Source organism: Coffea eugenioides, chromosome 3 (genome assembly GCF_003713205.1).
Source record: "Coffea eugenioides isolate CCC68of chromosome 3, Ceug_1.0, whole genome shotgun sequence".
NCBI lineage: Eukaryota > Viridiplantae > Streptophyta > Magnoliopsida > Gentianales > Rubiaceae > Coffea > Coffea eugenioides.
The window spans coordinates 23,840,198-23,861,392 of NC_040037.1; the positions used below are offsets into that span (position 1 = coordinate 23,840,198).

The 21,195-nt window shown below is 37.1% G+C and overlaps 1 protein-coding gene across 1 annotated transcript; it reads right to left on the minus strand.

The window, feature by feature from the left end:
- Positions 1–1,477: 1,477 nt before the first annotated feature.
- Positions 1,478–10,345, minus strand: LOC113767116 (vacuolar protein sorting-associated protein 45 homolog). The gene is made up of 13 exons (XM_027311292.1): positions 9,915–10,345; positions 8,809–9,010; positions 8,471–8,550; positions 7,698–7,925; positions 7,358–7,483; positions 7,144–7,224; positions 6,922–7,063; positions 6,627–6,805; positions 4,845–5,000; positions 4,505–4,612; positions 4,301–4,422; positions 2,118–2,249; positions 1,478–1,783 (listed from the first exon to the last, which is right to left on the minus strand). The coding sequence occupies exons 1-13, from the start codon at positions 10,002–10,004 to the stop codon at positions 1,723–1,725; spliced, it is 1,707 nt and encodes a 568-aa protein (XP_027167093.1). The 5' UTR covers positions 10,005–10,345; the 3' UTR covers positions 1,478–1,722.
- Between the last annotated feature and the right edge of the window lie 10,850 nt (positions 10,346–21,195).

Sequence of the window (21,195 nt, forward strand, 5' to 3'; positions counted from 1 at the left end):
CATTTTTTTTTTAAATTGCGAATTGATTGTTGATGAGATTAATCAGTGTTTTTGTTGTATAATCCCATTAGATAATGTTACAAATGACATTAGATTATGTAGTGAATCATTTTTGGCTGTGTTCATTTTCCTTCATTATTAGGAAAGTGAACCTTGGTAATCATGGTTTCGCTAAATTAACCGCTAACTCTTGAATGAGATCAGGTGGAACGAAGTCTTCGTTATGTGGTTAAGTAAGCTAACATAAAGATTATCTGCTAGTTACCAACCTTTTGTAAAGTAGAGTACATCCTTTTAACTACTTTTGACCCAAAAAAAAAAAAAGTTGTATGTTCTTTTAGTTCTCTTGATTGGAGAAAATTTTGCTTCCAAAGAAGAATGCGGTAAGAGGTTGTCCATATTTTATATATACAGCCCTGCATTTTCTGTCCCTTGTTGTGTACCTCCATTTGAGTTCAGTTTCCACTTTTCCCCCTTTGAATAAATATTTTGGTTTTTAATGGGAGTTTATCTAGGATTTTGGCATTATGATTTTATGGGGGCAGGAATAAGCATTCAAAGAACAATTTGAGACTTGATTAATTTCCTCTTATGTAAGAATAGTTTGATGAGCATCTAAGTTGAGCTTGGAATGACCTCATGAGATGAGGGGCTCTTTATGACTTTTTATGATTTTTCCAAATGTGATCAATTTCAGCTACGAGTAATGCACAGTCTATTGCAATTCTTAGAAACTGCATCTGCAGTAGTCTCTTATACAACGAAAATGCATTGAACCATTTGATGGTTAGACAACTTGCTTGTTAAGCTCTTAGGTGTCTCTAGCGCTCTACTAATGGAGACCAATGCCGTCTTATTTTGTTTAGCCTCCTTGCTCGAGTAAAAGTGAGCACTTTTGTATGGTCGAGTTCGCAGGATTACAATTAGAACTAGATCTCTATGTTCACGGTTACTAGATTTTCCATGTCCAAGGAGCATAATGAATGTACCTAAGCTACTTAGCATAGATTTGCTCATACCAATGGAGGGGCCAGAAAAAAAAAAAAAAAGAGGCCAGGCTATTTGGCAATTTACAATGGTAATTTTGCCCTCTAACTCTGATTCAAGTTTGATCATATGCCAAATTTTGGTCACGTCAAACCAAACCATCTCAGTGAATTGTGATGCACAATGCGATCGCTAGGAGGCAATTTGCAATGAACCTTATAGTTAAAAGGGATTCAATGGATTTTGCGCTATATAAAACACCTTAGTATCTTGTGAGCTGCGTTGCCCTTTAGCCAAACCGGGTAGGAAAAAAAAAAACAAAAAAGGACTTAGCTATCTTGCTACTTAATCAATGTATGTGTATGTGTATACGTATGTTAAACACAAGCACACAAGCTATTTAATCTATGTATGTGTGTGTATGTATGCTAAACACACAAACGCTAACGTGCGCGCACACGTAAAATCTGCTGCGCCTAAAGTACCCACATTGAGAGACTAGTATAGTTTCAACTTGAGAATAACACTTAAATATTATCAGATTAGCTGTACATGAGCCTATTTTCTCAGCTACAAAGAACAGCAACTAAGTTATTAGAACCGCATTGTGACTGTCAAAATTGGCAATGAGAGGGGCGGCAACTGTTTCAGAAAACATGTATTACAACTCACATTTACATACAGCAGTATCACCATTTTGAAAGAGTCAAGATGCTTGAGAGTCTAGATTGGAAGTCAAACCAAACCAGTGGTAGTCCGAGCTATCCTCTGAGCTTCTTCAAGGTCCTTCAGAAACCTGGGTGCACATGGATCAATATGACTTTCTGAAAGATTTGTAAGTGGAAGGGAAACAAAGGTGATTTTGTTTTGTAAAGAAATGGAGTCTGGTAAATTCATATACAGCCAACCAGAAAGTAACAAAGCCAACATGCAATCCCAAAAAGTTTTTAAGCAAGCAAAAGGAATATGTACTAGGCCCAAGCAGATAAAAACAAAAAATGCAAATAAATCTACATAAAACCAATAACAGAGATGTATTTGCAATAAGAAAGTTTCATAGCATTTAACGTGATTTTCTTGGACCCAGTCTGAACAACAGTCACTCGGAAGTATATTTAAAACTCACAGACCTCTTAGAATTGAGAACTGCAGAACCCCCAAGAATGAAACGAATACCAGAGTTTGTAGTATTTTGTAAAGCAACTGCACGTGATTCTTCATATGTTGTCCCGCCAACAATGAATATAACCACTTCCTGCAACCTGTCAACAATAATGAATGTAGGGAGTGAGTTTGATCAATGATTCAAAACTCTGATAATAGTTGATGTCATGTGTTAAACATTCTTTGCGCGAAAGAAGATAACTTCAAAGCCTTTCATATTAGACAAAAACCTTGACTGTATAACTGGACTAAAAAACTGATTTTGATACATTGAATAGAAACAGAAAGGAGAAGTCAAATCGAAGACTATGGAGAAAGGCCTCGACATGACTTCACAAGGATCTTCCTACTGCTCTAACTTACTGTGGGTCTACAGCTAATTTTCTGGGTATTTCCTCCCTGTATAAGGAGCACTCACAGCTGCCACCTGAGTCATTGGCTTATAATGCAACATCTAGTAGTAAAAAAATATCCAAAAAGCCAACCTAAAAGATATACCACTAAGTCTACCAAAAACGTGTAGGAGCTTCACTATCTCAGAATCCCAACATACTGTGAATCCTAGGTTTTAAAAAAAAAAAATTCACTCCTTAACTTGGGATGCTGTTAGCAAGCACCAATACTATGTTAATTCCCGTAATTTTTTTCTCAGACCAATTGCAATTCCAGAGAATATCATCCTACATTCATGTCAACCAATAACACAAGCACAGAGAGGCAATCATAAATCTACAAAAGGAAGCCTACGTGGTTTTATGAAGTTTAATATGAAACCTATGTTTTCTTTGCATGTTCAATCTCAAAATTTTGATTCTGAATATAATAGTCAAGCATTACTATAGCTGTCAGATTTGCTGAGATTCTCTGCAGTTTCGTCCATGAGTTTAAAACAGGTAATGTAACCATAGGCAGCCTTATTGAAAGTCCAAGCTGTCCTTGTATGAGAAATGAATGGTTCAGAGTTTGAACAAAAAATCTGCAGAAGCTTAAAAGTCTCACACACCAAAGATTTGAAGTTAAAGAACAGTATGACAATCACATGCTTTCGTTTAAAGTTTACAGCCCTTTTGTTGCTTGAAGCCTTGGTGCGGGGCATTTCTGTGGAATCTACAACACATTCTTAGAGAATCTTCCTAAACTTTCTTCTTCTATGTAGCCTCCAATATTCTTAAAACTTATTCTTCTGCAAGCAGTGCCAAGGATGCCTTGATCTAGTGGCTAAGGTTGAGGTTCTAGGATTTAAAGTTCCTGGGTTCAAATCCCCCTGCCCCCTCCCTGCTTCTTAAATCCGACTCCTCTGCTTTTTTGGTTTTTTTTTTTCGGTTTTGGGGGGGGGGGGGGGGGGGGGCGCTTGTAATTAGAAATCAATGGAAAATACAAGATTGAAAAGCTTTTTCCTACAGCGTGGCAGGGTGAAGAAGGAAGATATGTGACAATACATACTTAGTGGCAACTTAATCCTTGTCATAGAAAAATTTTCAAATTCTATTACAAGGATATAACCTGAATGTGAAAGCTTTCAAGCAGATTCAAATGATTTCCAAATAACCTAACCTCACTCTCTTAGACACCCCCACCCCGCAACACAAGAAAGAATAAATAAAACCCCAAATCATCCTCGCTCCACTTAAGCCCTAATTCCTTGTTCCTTGCTAACAACCAAGCAATCTTCTTCTGTTTCCATAAAAAAGAGCAATACATTGAACAGCGCAAATCCACAACCACCTCTCATGAGCATGTACTGTTCTCAGAATCAACTGCTAAAACTCAAACAGATCTTCTGCTGTATTACTGCTTAAATGAAAAAAAATAAACTCTCAGCCCTAGTGTCATCAACTAAATCCATGTAAATCAATCTAAATGGTGTCTTGCATCGGTATATTTTCCACATAAAAACCAGACCTTCTGCATTCACCATGAGTGAACATTGGCCCAGTCACTCACCTTACAGGCATCAATTAATTTATGACTGGTCAAACAAGGAAGGAATAAAGAACTGGAGTGTGCATGATAAAGACTAATAAAGAACTTTCTAAATTAAATCCATAGGTTAAGGAGCACAAAAAAAATCAGTAAGGCATAAATACGTCAGTCCAGGAGGCAGAAACATGGTCTCAACAGAAAATGATGAATTAATTAATTAACTAACCTCCCTTGCTGAAAGTGATTCCCAACAAAAGGATAATCCACATCTTTCAGTCGCCCCTTGGTAATGCTCTCCATTATATGAAATAAAAGCGGCTGATGTTGGGTGTACACATTCTCAACCCCCTACAAGAAACAGTGACAATTTCATAGTGCCTATAGCAAAATAATGTTAAAGAAACACGAGAACAAAAGTTTGAAGGCAAACCTTGAGCCCACGAGCCATGTTGCGTGCAATATTTAGAAGATCCCGGTTTCCATAAAGATCCCCAGTTCGTTTATCAACTCCAGCCTGCTTTAGTAAAAACTGCACAAGCTGCAAATGGATGGAAGATCATTTAATAGGGGATCTAGTTTGACTCCAATGTCAAGATTCAACAGAAAATATAATAATTAATGCATATGCTCCAAATGATCTCAAGCTCCAAATCTGAAGCCTCAAAAGCAGAAGGAAGAGCCACGCAATCACAATTTGCAAGAATCACACAAGCAAGGGAAATCAATAGAAGCAAACAACCAAATGAAGCCTTCTGAATTTGATCTCTCACCCCAGGCTTATACTTGGGAGACCGGGATGCCAATTTGTTAAATAACTGCATCAGTTGAACAGGACTCTCCTTTTCATAACGCAAAGCATACAGCATGACTAGACGTAAGCGGTCAATGTCAGAGACACTGTCATTGTTAAGAAGATTTGTCACAGCCTGCACATAAACATGGTAGGAAATAGGTCAAGCTCATAAACTCTAATTTAAACTATAGGTATCACATTAATCTGCACAATCCACTACAACCTATAGAAAACCAAAATTGTTCAAACAAAGATGATTTAGCTATTTGAAAATTCACTACCACGGTGGAGGAAAATAAGAAACAAAAACCTAACTTTGAAATTCAAGTTACTGATTCAAGAAGACACCAAATTCCATGTCAAATATAGGTCAACCTATATGGTTCCAGCTCAAACACACATCTAACCTCTATGAAGTTACCAAAGATACTATGTGTTGCAACAACTTAGATATGCTAAACACCACTGTAAATGTCTAATAAAAAACAATCCAAACATTAGCAAGCAATGTATGAAATAAAAAGTAGTTTTCAGTGGTTCCTCCTCAAAATGAAACTAGATATAAAAAAGGAACATTTAATTTGTTTTTTATTCTGCCCATTCAATCATGTACAGCTATTCTACTCTTCCAAGGGCTATTCATTTTCATTACAATAACATACCATCAAAAAAATTACTCATTGACAAAAAATAAAAGGAAACAATATGATGGCTCAAGCTTAAACCTTGGTTAACATATTAATATTACTCAGAGAGAAGAACAAAAGCAAACAGAGGTAATTGAATAAGAAACTGTATTCAAGTCATATTTCCTGCTCTTTTACAAGTCAGCATTGTCTGTTCTTCTACAATCATTTCTAGTCTTTATATGGAGTGATTTTGCATTGGTACTTTGTCTCTATTCTTCTATGGTTAAATCATGCTACTTCTTCAGCCACTTCTTTTTTTCAAAGAAAAAATTCAAACAACTTGAAATACAAAAGTAACATGGCATTGATATCTAACAGATATAATAGAAAGAAGGACTTATTTTTCCAGTGAAGGGTGTGTATGATTATGTCCAATGGCATTTTGCATGTCAAAAGGGTTTAATGTTAACAATTTTTCTGCAGATTTTACTTTGAGTTTTTGAGGGTGCAGTGTTTGAGGCCATTTCATGGGATTTATTTTCATTTTGGGATAGCATATGTCAATGCTGCATGATTGTAAGCAGAACAAGCCCTTCAATCAACTAAATGTGAGCATTACTTTGTGCATTGCACCTAATCCCTCAAAGGGTTTAGTGCTTTTTGCAGCGCCATTTGCCTTTCAATACTATTTATAGCTAAAGTTTTACTCTGCTTGTTGGAGACTTGACAAATGCTAAGCCAAAATGAACTCAATGTAAAATCAGTGATAAACAAACTACTACACTTGGGCAGCAATTTACTCAAGGTAAAGGAATGACTATAATTATTGGTTGTGCATCTGAGACATGTCATTAAACTATAATCATCTTACGGAATTTGAAATCTATATCTGACTTGATTCTAAGAGATATCCTTGGGAATTACATCTGCATTTCAGGCAGAACATTCAACTTAACGGATGAAATGTGATTGGGGTATACAAAAAGCATAAGATGGACCCAACCAAGGACAAATCTTCCAAGCTCTGATATATTCTTAAGCACAATACAGTGAAAAAGAACCGACTTCCAGATATTCACTTTTTCAGCAAGCTAACAAAGAAAATAAAAAGTGCCAGATATTCACTTTACCTCAAATGCAGCCCCTTGGCCACCATTGCAAGCCAATTCCTGTTCTACTTCTGAAACTAACATGAGTTTTCTTTCTTCAACTATCTTGCTCATTTCCGTAACAAGGGTCACATGCTTAGAAACATTGCCATGCATTTTTCTGTATTGGGGGTAATTGTCAACAAATTTAGCCATATCCTCTGAAACAAATCAAAGAATGTGCAGTTCAGAATTGGTCTTGGAAACACTAAATTGACATATTCATCAAAGCAAAGTTCTTATTCATATAAAATACACAAATTTTCCAAACACAAACCTACAGTCTGGATGTTCTGGTTGCTCTTTGCAATTTGTTGGAAATCATCCACCATCCTTTTGATATTCATTCCAATATCTCCAAAGTTTTCATACATATTGGCTTTGAAAAAGGCATCTTGTTCAGAGGATAAGACAACCTCCTAAAAGCATTTAAGTTGTAAATGTATATTCGCAAGTTAAGTAAAAGAAAGCATGTATTGCAAGAGGGGGGTGGGGGAACCTGTTGATCCTTGGGAAATTTGCCAATGTTTCTCAAGTCCACTTTGTTGTCTTGAATGCCTATCAACTCATGGACCATTGCCTATGACAGATTTTAGAAAGTTTCAGCAGCATCCAATTCAGATTGTAAACACATGAACATAAAGGAAGTCAATGAAAGGCACTTTTCTTCTGTAATGACATAATAAATTAAGGTCAGAGCATAGCACATCTACCTGATAAGTCCATTGATTAAGCAAGGGAGCAACTGGGTCATCCCTCCTATCAATCACCAACAACAAAGGAGTAACCTCTGTTCGTCTAAAATCAAAAAGACCACTTTCCTGCTGGTACATCAGCTTCTGCACATCCAGAAGAAAGGAAAAAAATGAGCTCTTGAATTAGTTCCATCTCTGTAGAAATTAGACAACTTCTCATCTCTGCTAAAACAGACATGAAAATTTATGAGTTAGTCCTGTGAAACCAACAAGAGATTTGAAAATTATAAGTTGATTGAGAGGCATGAAACAGTCATAACTAGTAATGTACCATCCATCTAACATCACTTTTTCTTACCGCTGCCTCTTGTGCTATTCTTTTTGCAATGTCAGATGTTCTTGAATAACGAATAATAGGTCTTCGTTTCAAGGCCAAAAACAAAGCAGCAATTCCATCGACAACTCGTTCACAAAAGTGCAGCAGACTTGAAGGATCAACAACTGCTGGGAGCATATACATTTGGTTGGATGCAATGTTCAACGTGAAGTGAAATGGGTCTAATGCAACAAAGTCAGCAAAGAACTCCTGGACAGATCAAGTTGTTATTGATGAGGAGCAGTTAATTATAAAACTGAAAAGGCCAGCTCTTCAGTCATTTAGAATACGTTGCACAATAGTTTTTTCTTTCTTTTTTTTTTGGGGGGTAGATTAACACTAATGAGATCTGCTATTATTTCAAGGATCTCCCATCTGATTTTTCACATTAAAATGACAGCCTCTCAGGTTTCTTGTCAAGACGCTAATAGACTACGCTCCAAGTTAACTTGTTGATCTGAAAAGTCTACTCAGTTGCTAAATTAGCGACTGTAGGTTCTGAAAACAATGGCAGGACATTGTAGAAAACAAAGAGCAAAACACTACATATTTGGTTTAAGAACCAACACTAATAGTTCAATATTTTCAACACTCTCTTAGAAACCTCACAGGAGCTCCACAGAATCAATCCTTTTTAACATTTTTGTAATTTCAAATATGTTATCTTAAATTCTTAGTGATTGGGAGGATAGCAAAATAATAAGAAATATCCTATCCCAAAAAAAAAAAACTGCATCCAGAGGATCCAAAGTAACCTGCACTTGGCGAACAATCTCATGCTCATCTGAATCAGCTAAGATATGCAGCTGGGTATCTTTCAACATGTTTGAGAAAACTGCAAACATCATGACATACAAGTTAGGGAGTAAATAAGCGTCTCTAAATGAAACATAGATGCTGTTTAGCCACTGTGGCAACAGCCTGAAACTAGTAATATTGTTAACATCGCAATAAGAGCAATTCATGTCCAACAAATGTATTATCAAACAAACCATGATAACATACAAATACGGTCCCCACAAGAATTCAAAACTCATTCAACAATGTAATCAGGCTTAACAAACGATCCAATGTCCTTATTCAATTAACTTACAAAGGTGATACTCGCCAAATCGAGGTTTAGCCAATTGACGCCGCATAAGCTGAATATTCTCTGATGTTGGTCGAAGGAAATAAACTGCTTTTAGATGTGACATTGGCTCTTTGGACATGGATATTGAATCTACAAATTCAACCAAAAAAACTTCTTTCTGAAGAAGCTCTGACTGAGAATATGCAACGCTTACGATACTAACCTGCAGCCATGAATGCAAACATAATAAAACTTTGTCAAATCTGCTTGTGTCTCGAAACACAAGTTTTTAAAGTCAAATGAAGCAGCCAAACTCCAACTGAATAGTCCTAATCATGAATTCTTTCTAATAAGCTGCCCAAATCCCATAACTTAAACAGAGTTAATTCAAGATAATTTTAAATGTACCCAAGATAAGACTCATTTTCTCAAGGTAGGAACAATTCAGGCGTTCAACATTACTACTACATTTTCATTAATATACAACATGAGTACCTAAAATCCAGAAAATTTCAGATAAAATAGATTCTCATTACAGAAAATCGGCAGAAGAGATGAAGAGAAAGCAATGCATCCTGAAAGAACCAAGGAAAGGGTTTTTAACGCATCCAACAGAACTATCTCTAAACGCAATACCTCAATCAGTCCAACAAAAAATACTCCACCAAATTTTATCGTCAAACATCAAATTCGAAATAAACCGCATCACTTTCAGAATTCTACAAACTTTAGCTCCTTTTTGACAATTATTACTAACTAACCTCAGTTTTAAACAGAAAATTCCGCTCAACCAGAGTTATACTTGAGCAGACACTACACAAAATCTGCATGAAATTCACCCCAAAAAGGAAAAAGGACCCATACTTTTGACCAATCAATCACGAGATTAAGTGTGCAAAATGAACCCACAAGGGATCAATGGTATTTATAACTCAACAATTAACATCCAAAAGAGGAAATATAAAATATTAACGAAATCCACAAGAAACCCATAAATTTGACCAACTAATGAGAGACATTAGAACCAGGACAATTGACCCGCAATAGTAATGGCAATTATAATCCAAGAATTAACACATCAAATTGAAAAACAAAATTAAACACAAGGAACTGTAAGAATTACGAACCGTAGCAGAATCGAGGATGAGAATTTTCATCCCGGAAATGTCTTGAAGGATTCGATTGATGTAATCCCGTACGGCATTTACTAGCACCATTTCTTGAACTTTGAAATCTCACTTGATCCGACTCCAGAGCTTCGTTGAAATGATTTTCTCCAACTAGTACGACGTCGTTTGAGGCTATATGTACCAATTCAAATCTGCGTTTTGCTTCTCTCCCACTTTGTAACTATATAATCTAGCAAGAATAACCGGAAATTTTGAGAGACGAAAATACGAAGAGTTTTGTATAGCTCGCTTTGGTTTCTTTATTTTCTTTAACTTAAGTCAAAAAATTTTCCCCTTTTCTTTTTGAAAGGCTTATCTAAAGTTAAGAAGGGAAAATGTTGTTCTGCCGACTTTCGCCTCAATTTACCACAGAAAAATTGTTGATCATCAAAACAACTAAAATTTACTGTAAAGAGAAATTTCATTTATGAATTTAACTCTTCTAATTCAAAGAGACAACAAACATCAAATCTATCAAGTCCATTACTAATCTTGAGGTTAATGACGAAAAGATATGCATATGTCAAAAAATGTGAGTGCTACAGTAAACTCTCTGGTTTCTTATATAATAGGTTTTTTTTTTTTTTTTTTTTTTTGTCAAAAGTCTCTTATCAGCATAAGTAGATAACGTTCCAAGTGAATTCAGTCAAAAGTTTCGTCGTCCTCTCACGTGCCCAGCATGCGGATTGGAAGCATTCAATCCTTCGCGTCTTGCGCGTTAGCTTCCCATCCGGCCTCGCTGCCAGTAGCCCATGTGCCTGTGTTTCCTTTTTTTCTGTGCTTCTACTGCATTCTCTCTTTCCGCTGCCCTCTCTCTCTTTCTTCTTCTGTCATTCTTTTTTCCCTTTTTTTTTCCTTCCCTCTTCCCACAACGATTTCGCTCTGTCACTTATCCGCGTGTTCTCTAACCTGGTACAAAAGTTTTTTAAGGTATGGTATTCGGTTCTGCCAAGTCCATTGTCTTCTTACCGCCCAAGAAGCTGCCGCCTTAGCTGTTGGCTGCATCGGTCTAGTTGATTTTCCTCCTCCTTCGTCGTGAGCTTTCTTCTTCTTCTCCCTTTCCAGTGAGTTCTGACCTTTTCTGTGAGTTTCCTCTGTTCTTTCCCCCCCTCTGCAGTTCGTATTTTTTTGTCCCTTGTCTGGTGACGTGCAACTTCCTGTTTTTTCCTCCTCAGCCACTGTTTTCTTACCGCCACGGAGGCGCCACCTTCGCTGTTGGTTGCTGTTGTCCGGATCTTGTGCTGTTCGCCTGGTTCTCTTCCTCCTCTTTCGTTGTAAGCATTCTTCTTCTTCCTGTCCAGTGAGATTCGGTCTTTGCTACAGTATTCCTGTGTACCCCCTTTTTTTTTTTGCCTGGAGTTCGTCTGTTTTGTGCTTTGTCCGGTGAGGTACATTCTTGGTTTTAGTAAACTGTTCACTTGGCTTACTTCCGTTCTGGTTGTGCTGTGTTGGGGAACCTTGTCTTTCCCTTGTATTCTTGCGCTGTGTTGGGTTCTCTATGCTTACTGCCTCAAAAAAGGATAGTAGAGGCTTTTTCTGTGTCTTTGTCTCCCTTGTTCTCATCTGTTGTTTGTGGCTTGCCTTTCTTAATTAGAAAAAAAAAAGTAACCCTGTCGTGTCTGCCTGGAGGTGTTGAGACTGGTTTGTCTGCCAAAAAACCCTCTATGTCTTCTGCCTAAAAGAAAATTTCAAGAGAGGCCTATTTCATATTTTAATTGATACTAAAATTTATTTAATTCAAAACTTTTTGAATTTAACGTGTTTAATAATAGAAATGTCTTTAATTTCTTTCAATATAAAAAAAAATTCTTACCGCTTAATCTATTAAGCACTGTTCTTGCGCTGTGTTTGGTTCTCTGTGCTTACTGCCTCAAGAAAGGATAGTAGAGGCCTTTTCTGTGTCTTTGTCTCCCTTGTTCTCATCTGCTGTTTGTGGCTTACTTTTCTTAATTAAAAAAAAAAAGATCTTGTCGTGTCTACCTGGAGGTGTTGAGACTGGTTTGTCCTCCAAAAAACCCTCTATGTCTTCTGCCCAAAAGAAAATTTCAAGAGAGGCCTATTTCATATTTTAATTGATACTAAAATTTATTTAATTCAAAAATTTTTGAATTTAACGTGTTTAATAATAGAAATGTCTTTAATTTTTTTCAATATAAAAAAATTTCTTACCGCTTAATCTATTAAGCACTGTTCTTGCGCTGTGTTGGGTTCTCTATGCTTACTGCCTCAAACAAGGATAGTAGAGGCCTTTTCTGTTTCTTTGTCTCCCTTGTTCTCATCTGCTGTTTGTGGCTTGCTTTTCTTGATTTAAAAAAAAAAAGTGACCCTGTCGTGTCTGCCTGGAGGTGTTGAGACTGGTTTGTCCTCCAAAAAACCCTCTATATCTTCTGCCTAAAAGAAATTTTCAAGAAAGGCCTACTTCATATTTTAATTGATACTAGAATTTATTTAATTCAAAACTTTTTGAATTTAACGTGTTTAATAATAGAGATGTCTTTAATTTCTTTTAATATAAAAAAATTTCTTACCGCTTAATCTATTAATCACTGTTTGATTTGTTTATAAAATTTTATGTAAAACTTTCGCACTGAATTTTCTGAATTTACTATATGTACTACCCTTCTCACACATATAACACATTTTCGTGCATTTTTTGTTCTCCTATTGTTTGACACATATGCAAACCCGCACACACTCACGCACACAAATACACAAACTTAATGCACTATCTCTAAATTGTTTCATTATGTTTTCTCTCCCTCACACCCATATATACACTTTTTGTCTAAACTGCGTATTGAAGCTGTTTTGTGCTGTGTTGCTCTTTTGCTATTCTTCCTGTCCAGTGAGCTTTCTTTTCCTCTGTTAGTTTTAGCCTACGGTTGTAAGCTTAACTACTTGTTCCTCTGTTAGTTTGCGTGCTTGTTGTTGCGTTATCAGCTCTTTAATCCTATTGCCCATTTGGACTATGCTTTCTTTTTCATTCTTTCGCTGTATTCCCCTTCTTCTAAATCCTACTACGCATTACCTTTCTCTATATGAACCTGAGTTGTTTTTCTCCTGCCTTTCATAACTTGATGAATTTAGGCTTTCCTCAGCTTGCCTTTGTTTCCGTTTTCGTTTTTAGATAACCGTCGAGCCTTTGCGCGTCTCTGAGGTCCATAGTTCCCTGCCCCGTTGGACTTCTGTCATCCAGGTTATTGAGGCTTCTCATCTTAAAATGACCTATGCAGCTCATGCATCCAAGATGTATCGCCGCTTCGTCTTTGCTGATTCACACGTACGCTTCCTTTTGATTATGTTATTGTTTTATTATTTCTCCCCGCTCCCCTGTAGCTAATTCCCCCCCCCCACTGCTTTTTGTCTTGTGATGGATAGGGTGTAAAGGTTTCTGCTGTCGCCTTTGATGATAATGTTGCTCGCATTGAAGGTTTGCTTGTCCCTTTCAAAAAGTACTGCATAAGTGATGCTGCTGTTGAAGAAATTCCCAGACCTGCTCCGCCCGATTTGTATCGCTTCTTTTGGATTATAAACAGCGCTACCCTGATCAAAGAGGTCTTTGAGCCCGAAACGCCGACCCTTCCCCCTTATTTCGATCTTACCCCCTTCACCTCCTTCCAGCATTTTGCTGATAGCCAGATCTCTATAAGTGAGCCATTTCCCCTCAGTTCTTTTATGCTACTTTTTGCATTTTACCTTTTTGTAGTTCACACTGCTCCTCATTAACTCTTATGGCTTTGCTTTTTGATAGACATGATGGGTGTTGTTTTGTACGCTTTGCCTGTGAAGGAATCGCGCTCTGAGGTTCCTTCTGTTGTTTCCAGGGACTATGTTGTTGCCGATCAGAGGTTTTTCTCCATACTAATGCTCCTGGTTGTTTTTCTCTTGTCCTTGTACCGATTTGCTTTTAACATTTGCTTTCTATTTTCCCTCCAGTAATATGCCTATTCTTTTGACGCTGATCGGGGAGATTGAGTCTGAGGAGGGAGGATCTATAGTGAATGCAATGAGATCCACTGAATCGAAGCCAGTTATTATTGGTATTAGAGTCAGAGTGAAGACCGACAATTGTGAGTTCCGGATGCTTATGCCTACACCTATGTTAGTTTCCCTTTTTTTTGTTCTGTTGCTTATTATCTTTTCTTGTTTCCTTCCTTCCAGATTTGTCCCTTTGTACTAAAGCTACTTCCGCTGTTTTGGTTTCCCCTCAAATTCAAGAAGCTACGCATCTTGCACGATGGTTATCTATTCCTGCTTTCTGCATTTTTTGAGAACCAAGAAAAAAAAAATCCCCCTCTAACTGGTGACCACCTCAGCTTATTATTACTGCTTTCTATTTGTCTCTTTATAGGTACTGTCATAATTGTTCTGAAGTAATGACTTCTGTTTTGGAGAAGATATACTGTAATCCCCTCCTGCTTCTCCCTCCTGTTGGTGACACCATGCTGGCCACCATTTCTAGTGTTGCCACAACAACTCATTTTGTTAGGGACCCTTCCCTTCTGATATTCTTTTACTTTTTTTAAAACTTTTTCCCTGTTATTGTGACACCACTTGTTCCATTTTTTCCAGCTTATAAGTTCTGCATGGATTAAGGGCCGAGTTACTGTTGATCGCTTACACAGGCTATGGAATTTGGCCTGTCCATATTGTTTTGCACCTAACAATTTTATTGAGACTCTAGGAATCTCTTGTGTTGCCTGCCTCAAGGATCTTTATACTTTTTCTAGGTGCGGTAATGCTACTTTTCGGTTTGCCCTTGTTTCTGTTCGCTTGGAACTAATGAATTTATTTCCTACCTGGTGCCTCCTTTAACAAGGTTTGATGTATCTTTTATCCTCAGAGCGCGTGTTAAGTTGGATATTGCTGATGCTACTGCTTCCATAAGTGTTGTTGCTTTGGGTTACGAAGCTGAGAAATTGATTGGCTTTATTGCATACCAGTTGAGCCAATCGGAATATGAGGTGCGCTTTAGTTTGGTTATTCGTGCTTGCTTGTCCATTTCACAGTATATATGACACGCACATTTTTCTATTCCTTTTTTGCTTGTTGCAGGGTGTTAGCCTAAACCTCCGGGTTGCTGATACTCTTGATGGAAAAGAATTGTTATGCTATGTTAAGCGTTCTCCTGGATTCATTAGAGTAACTGGAATCAGGTTTACAGTTGTTACGTCTTATTTGGTTGGAGGAGCTGCATCTGTTGGAATGTAAAATGTGCTTTTCCTGATGTCCTTAGAGTTTTAGGTTCCTTTGTGCCAACCAGTGACTTTGTTTATGATGGGCTTTTGTTGTGATGCAATGCTCTGTATCTTTCGCAAGGACCAATTATTCCGTCAAGCGAGCCTTTTGTATTGCCATATCGGTTTCGCCTTTTATTTACTTGTGCTTTAAAAATGATCTGAATCTCCCAGGTAGAATTTGTGAGGACTCGCAAAATTTACTTATTTAATTTCCTATTTCTAGCTTATTTAATTATTTACTTGGCCATTTATTCCGAATATTATTTTCTAAGCTCTTTAGACCTAATTACATGGGTCTATAACTTAATTATATTTTTAAAGTGACTCGTTTCAAAATTTAATTTTTGAAAGCTCGTTAAGTGAGAAGAGCGAATGCGCGGTTGGAAGCAATAACCGTTTTAAGAATACTATAAGTTTGAAAAATTGGAGACTTGTACATTAGTCTTAAAATAGGTAATTTTATACTTAAGTATTCGAGTATTAATTAGTGAACCTATCGTTATAAGAATTTCTTGGAGATTTCGCTTTATCGCGCAAAAATCGGAAGTATGTGTAGACACCAAAATTTTAACTTTTTTATTTTATGTATTTATTTATCTTATTAAGTTGATTTGGTTTTAATTTTTTGCTCATCTTATTTTTATTTCTATTAAGAAAATTGTTTTATTATTAATTAATTCAAAGAAAAAAAAAGAAAAAAAGAGAAAATCATCAATCAAGCACAAAAATTTTAGCATGTTGTTTTTATCTTTTTATTCCTAGTTTTTGTTCATTTTATTCGATTTTACCTAAATTGTTATTTTTCGTTATTTTTGTTTATTATTGATTAACCGATTCATTGGGAAAAAAAGAAAAAAAAAGAAAAGAAAAGAAGCATGCGGGAGTAACCTAGAAGGGAAATGATCCGATGGCTAAAAGAAAAGGCAAGAATTGAGGATTCTTGGGGAGCCCTTTAGATGAGGGTTAGAGAGTCGAGTTCCCGATAAAAGGGTCACAGCCGCAGCAAAGTGAAAAGAAGAGGGGAATCGGATAACAGCTGAGAGTGGAGGTTTGCGGCTGAAGAGATAGAGGACGGCGGATGAAAAGGGTCGGGAGCTGGGTAGAGAGAGCGAGGGTTTTAAGGACAGCTAAGAACACCGACGACGGAAAAATCTGGAAGGAAAGGAAAAGGGTGACGGCTAGAATCTGGGCAGATAGGAGATAAGAGAGGGAGAGCTGAATATAGAAGGTGGCGGCTGAGAGTAAGAAAAATCAAAGGAGAAGACCAGGGGAGAATCGGGGTAGCGGCTAGGACTCGAGAGTTGACATGAGAGAGGGAAACGACAAAGAAAGTAAGGAAGATTGAATGGCGGCTAGGTTTTGAGGGAAAGGAAAGAAACAGAGAAAAACCGAGAGCTGGAAAGGAGGAGCTACTTCATCAGAGGAAAAAAAGCATTTCGTGGGTCTTCGTTTCCAGAAACAGCGTGTTTCTTTTGAGGTAAATCCAGTTTTGTTTCGTGAAGGCTTGAATTCATCACACCTGTTTTATTCCTTCCTTGTACATGCATCTGTTAATTCATCTTTCTGTGGGTTCTGATGCTTTTGAGAGATTCACGTGTATTTAAAAGCTTTAGGGTAAGTGGAGGTTCAATGATTAGATGTTTTGGTTAAAAAGGCAATAACTTTCGATGAATCTAGTTCCTGTTTGCCGCAATTTCTTTCTTTTCAGCATTTCTGTGGTTAGCAAAATGGTTAGAATTTCTGGAATTGGGCAATGTTATGTGGGTAATGCGATTATAGATGGGCTAAAATCATTACAGTGGGGTTTTGTCTACTGTGGGGCTTGTCTGAGTTTTTTTTTCACATAAGTAGACCTAAGCTGAATGAAACGGCTGCAGAAGGGTTTTGTGTGCATGTAAATGTCGATTTGCTATAATTTTGTTTGCTTGAAATTAGAGCACGACATTTGGGTAATCTCGTTTGGAGGCTGCATAATCTTATGTGCTTGAACCGAAAATTGGAGACAAAGTCTGCTGTGTGAATGGATCTTCGTATGATGATTATACAGTTGCAGAAAGCTTGTTCTCCATTCTTGCATGCCTAGTTCTGATTTTTTTCCTTGTGTATGTTTAACTCAAAGAGTTTTATGCTTGTGAAGTAGGAAAGTGTTTGAAGATTCGATTTTATTTTTCTGGTATGGAATTGAGCATAAAAATCTGCTGCAACAAGCTGGAGTCTCTCGGCTTGCTGCAGCAGCATGGAGAAGTGTTTTTTTTTTTTTTTGTTGGTTCAAGTTTTGGCATGTGTGAAGCTTATGATCTCCTTGGTTTTCGTTTAGCATGCTGTGAACATGAGCACTACGAGTTTACCTTTTCCTCTGCTGTTATTTTATACCGCATTGCATCATGGAGCTGCTAATGCTTGTAGTGTTTCCTTAATGCATGAAGGCTCGGGTGTCTTTTTGTTGCTCTGTGTTTTGGGTCATCATCATTGCCTTAATCTAGCCCATGAAGTGTCTTATCATTAGACTTTGTTAGGATGAGAGTTGGAAATTTTGGTTGAATGAAAAGCTGCAATTCGTCCTCATTTTTCGCTGTTCTTCCTTCTTCATGCAACAGTCCACAAAGCTGGACTTTCATCATCTTGTTTGCATACTCCATCTTGTGTCAATAAAGGTTGTAGAAGGGTTAATGAAGCGTGAGCTTTGTTCAAAATTTTGCCATCTTGTTGGGTTGCTAAAGAGAATTGCAGAATAGCAATTTCAGCCTGCCGAAAGTTATTGCAGAAGTTTGTTTGATTGTTTCGTAGTTGTTGCATGAATTTTTTGCATGAGAAATGTTCCAAAAGTGGCATTCTAACCCCTCAAGTCTCCCCTGGTTTCACTTTGTCCCAGAAACTTTGGAAAATTAGTCAATCTGATCCATTTTAAATGCTGACTTTCCTTGCCATGATCTTATGAGTTTGTTGGGTAGGATATGCATGAGTTTGGAGATGAATTTTTTTAATTCGATTTTTTTAAGGAATTTTGGCGTTTTGATTGTGTAATGATAGCAAATAGTTTTTCATTCGTTCTTTGTGAATTTTCATCATTTTGGTTTGGGTAAGTTTCATTTTAAGTCCTTAATTTTTAAATTACTTCACTTTAACCCCCTGAGCTTCCCTTTATCTTACTATGGCCCAAATAATTGGGAAAATCAATCAAATTGACCCCTCAAATTTCTTTAGTTTTTTGCAATCAAGTCATTACTTGTTTTAATTTTACATGGGTTGTTCACCTTCCTTTAAACGCCTTGGATTGATTCAATTTATTGTTTATTCCCATTTCATGTGATTATTTGTTAATTAAAGTGATGCTTTGACTCTTTTATTATTTTGGAGGGTAAATAAGTAATTTCACTCCATTAGGGCTCCAACTCAAGGGAGGTACATTCTATCCCTTATTTTGGTCTTTTCGTGATCCTACGTGCCCTATGTGACTTTACGTGTTTAATTGCATGCCTTTTGAATGTTTATTTATTTATTTCATTTATTTATTTGCTTTATTGGCTTTAGTTTTGTATATTTATCTTAGTTCAATTTTGATCATTTGAAAGGCACTTGAATGCCAAATTTGTAATAGTTAGGTATTTATTTTAATTATTTATTTTCACTTCCCCCTTTAGATTGTAGTAGGGCTCCCCGAATGTAATAGTTAGGGTTTATTGGTTTCATTTTGTTTTGTGTGGTTTGCATGCTTACGTGCCATGTGTTATCACTTTCTTAGGGTCTTGCATCTAGATACCATGCTTATATATGTGATTTATGTGTTTATTTGCTTTATTATGCTTTACATGATTTATTTGATTGTAATGAACGTGTGACGTCACCACGCTAATCCAACGCTAGTTGTGGTCCATTTCCCGAATCCACGCTAGTCCAACGCTAGTTGTGGTCTTTTGCCTCGATTTCCCACTAGTCCAATGCTAGTGAGAATTCATAGACATGGGTTAGTCCAACGCTAGACCCTTAGGACTTTCCCGCACGTTTGACCATGATTGTGTGATAAAATCATTACATGTCATGCATATTTTTTCATTTTTTAGGATCCTTATCATTTTCACATAATATTCCCTCTAATAAAATATCCTTTACCCCTATGTATATAACATTTAGATTTTCATCTCATTTAGGAAATTAGGGGTAGATTTGTGCATTTTGCTTGATTAGATTAGGGATAACCCCTTGGATATAGGATATGGACGAGTTTGGCTTTTCTATCCTTAGCACGCTCGTATTCCCTCTATTAAAAGGGAAAATTGAGTCACGAGCATTAGTCCCCTGTACCCGACATGATGCATTCCTTTAGCACATGTATAATTATGATATTTTTATTATTTTTCCTTTTTTAGAGTCTCATATTTTTGCATTATTCGTGACCTCTCCAAAGAGTCACTATTAGGCATCATAATTAATGTGATTTGCACCAATTGAGTTTTGAAGAGAAATTCCGACCCCCCGATACCCTCATAGGTCTAGGGTTTGCATCCATATAGTACATCCAAATGTGATAAATCTTTAGGTTAAAAATATGAAAATCTTTGACTAAATCACGCAACTAGCCTTGGTTAGGTTGAAAGGGTGCCTTGAATTTTTATCCTTGTCTTCCCTTTCTTCAAATGTGACTCCCGAATCTTTTTCTCTGATTTTCGTGGACTTGGAGTCGTTTAAAAAGGGTTTTTCTACTTTCTTCTTTGAAAAATTCATTTTTAGGTGACTTGGTACACCTTAACTCAATACCAAGTAGCGACTCCGATTTTTATTTCAAAAATCCTTTCAAAACTATTATTTTTGGGTCAAATTGTTGCATTTTCAAGTCCCATTTAGACCCATTTTCTTTATTTTCCAAAAAAAGAAAATTTCATTTTTCAATCAAAGATTCATATCTCTACAAAACAATTGATTTTCATTTTATTTAAAAATTGGGCGCGACAGCTGGCGACTCCACTGGGGACTTAGAGAGTCCGAACAAATTTGATTTAGTCAATCTTTTTCTTCTTTTAACATTTTCATATATCGCATTTGGATGTTTAGGGTTGCATTTTTCCTTTTTTTAGGATTTTTTTGCATTTCGCGCGTATCAACTCACTCCCTCACCCATTTGCGTACGATTGATTTGATGGATGGATGGTTTATTTATGTGAATCCCGCGCTTTGCATTGCATTTGGGTGGGGGAATATTACCCTAGAGCCTCGCATTGATTCTTGATCCCTCCCCTCGAAACAGAGCACTAGCATACGTGCATACGCTTTATTTTTTATCCCTCATTTATTTTTCTTTTTAGTGGCTTGTCACGCCACTCCATCCTACTAGGATTAGGCGACCCACTTGGACGTGTGATTGCGACACGATGTGTGCGTAGCATGATCCGAGGGGTCACTCAATCTTCCATTTTAATCTTTGGGTTGATAGCCTTTAGCTTTTAGTCGAAGGTTGATGATTTTTTGATAGATTCACTCAAACACGTAGCCGTGACACGATGTGTGCGTAGCGGTGTTTGGGGAATCGCTCGAGCCACCGACAAAGGGCCTTGGAATTGATGACCCTTGGCCACGAGTCTGAAGGCTCGGGGACCTAAAACCTATCGAGTCTAGATGCATTAGTGAGCCAATACCTCATGCATCCATGGTAGTTTGCCTAGGGTAGAGTCTGCCTTACCCTATTAGGGACACCATTCACGAGGGGAGGGATCCAACCCCTCTATTCCTTTTTTTTGCTTTATATCTTTGTATTGCTTTGCTACAAATGTGTTATGTGTATTTGTCTGATTAAACTAACTTTTCTTGGCTTTTGTCTCCATTGTATTCATAAGCCTAGAAAATAAGAGTCCTGACATGGTACTCTCTAGGAGCCTACCCTATTTGATGTGACATGTTTAAATTCAATGTTTCGCATTTGCACCATGAATCCATTTCATTTTAGACTCACCCCGGCATACAAAAGGGGTTCCTTTAGGTCACGTTTCATTTGTGTACTGCATATT

Coding starts and splice junctions, on each gene's coding strand:
- LOC113767116 (XM_027311292.1), bottom strand. CDS start 10,004: ATGGTGCTAGTAAATGCCGTACGGGATTACATCAATCGAATCCTTCAA. Junction 7,484..7,697: donor GAATAGCACAAGAGGCAGCG/GTAAGAAAAAGT, acceptor CTGGATGTGCAG/AAGCTGATGTACCAGCAGGA. Junction 4,613..4,844: donor CTCCCAAGTATAAGCCTGGG/GTGAGAGATCAA, acceptor ATCCATTTGCAG/CTTGTGCAGTTTTTACTAAA.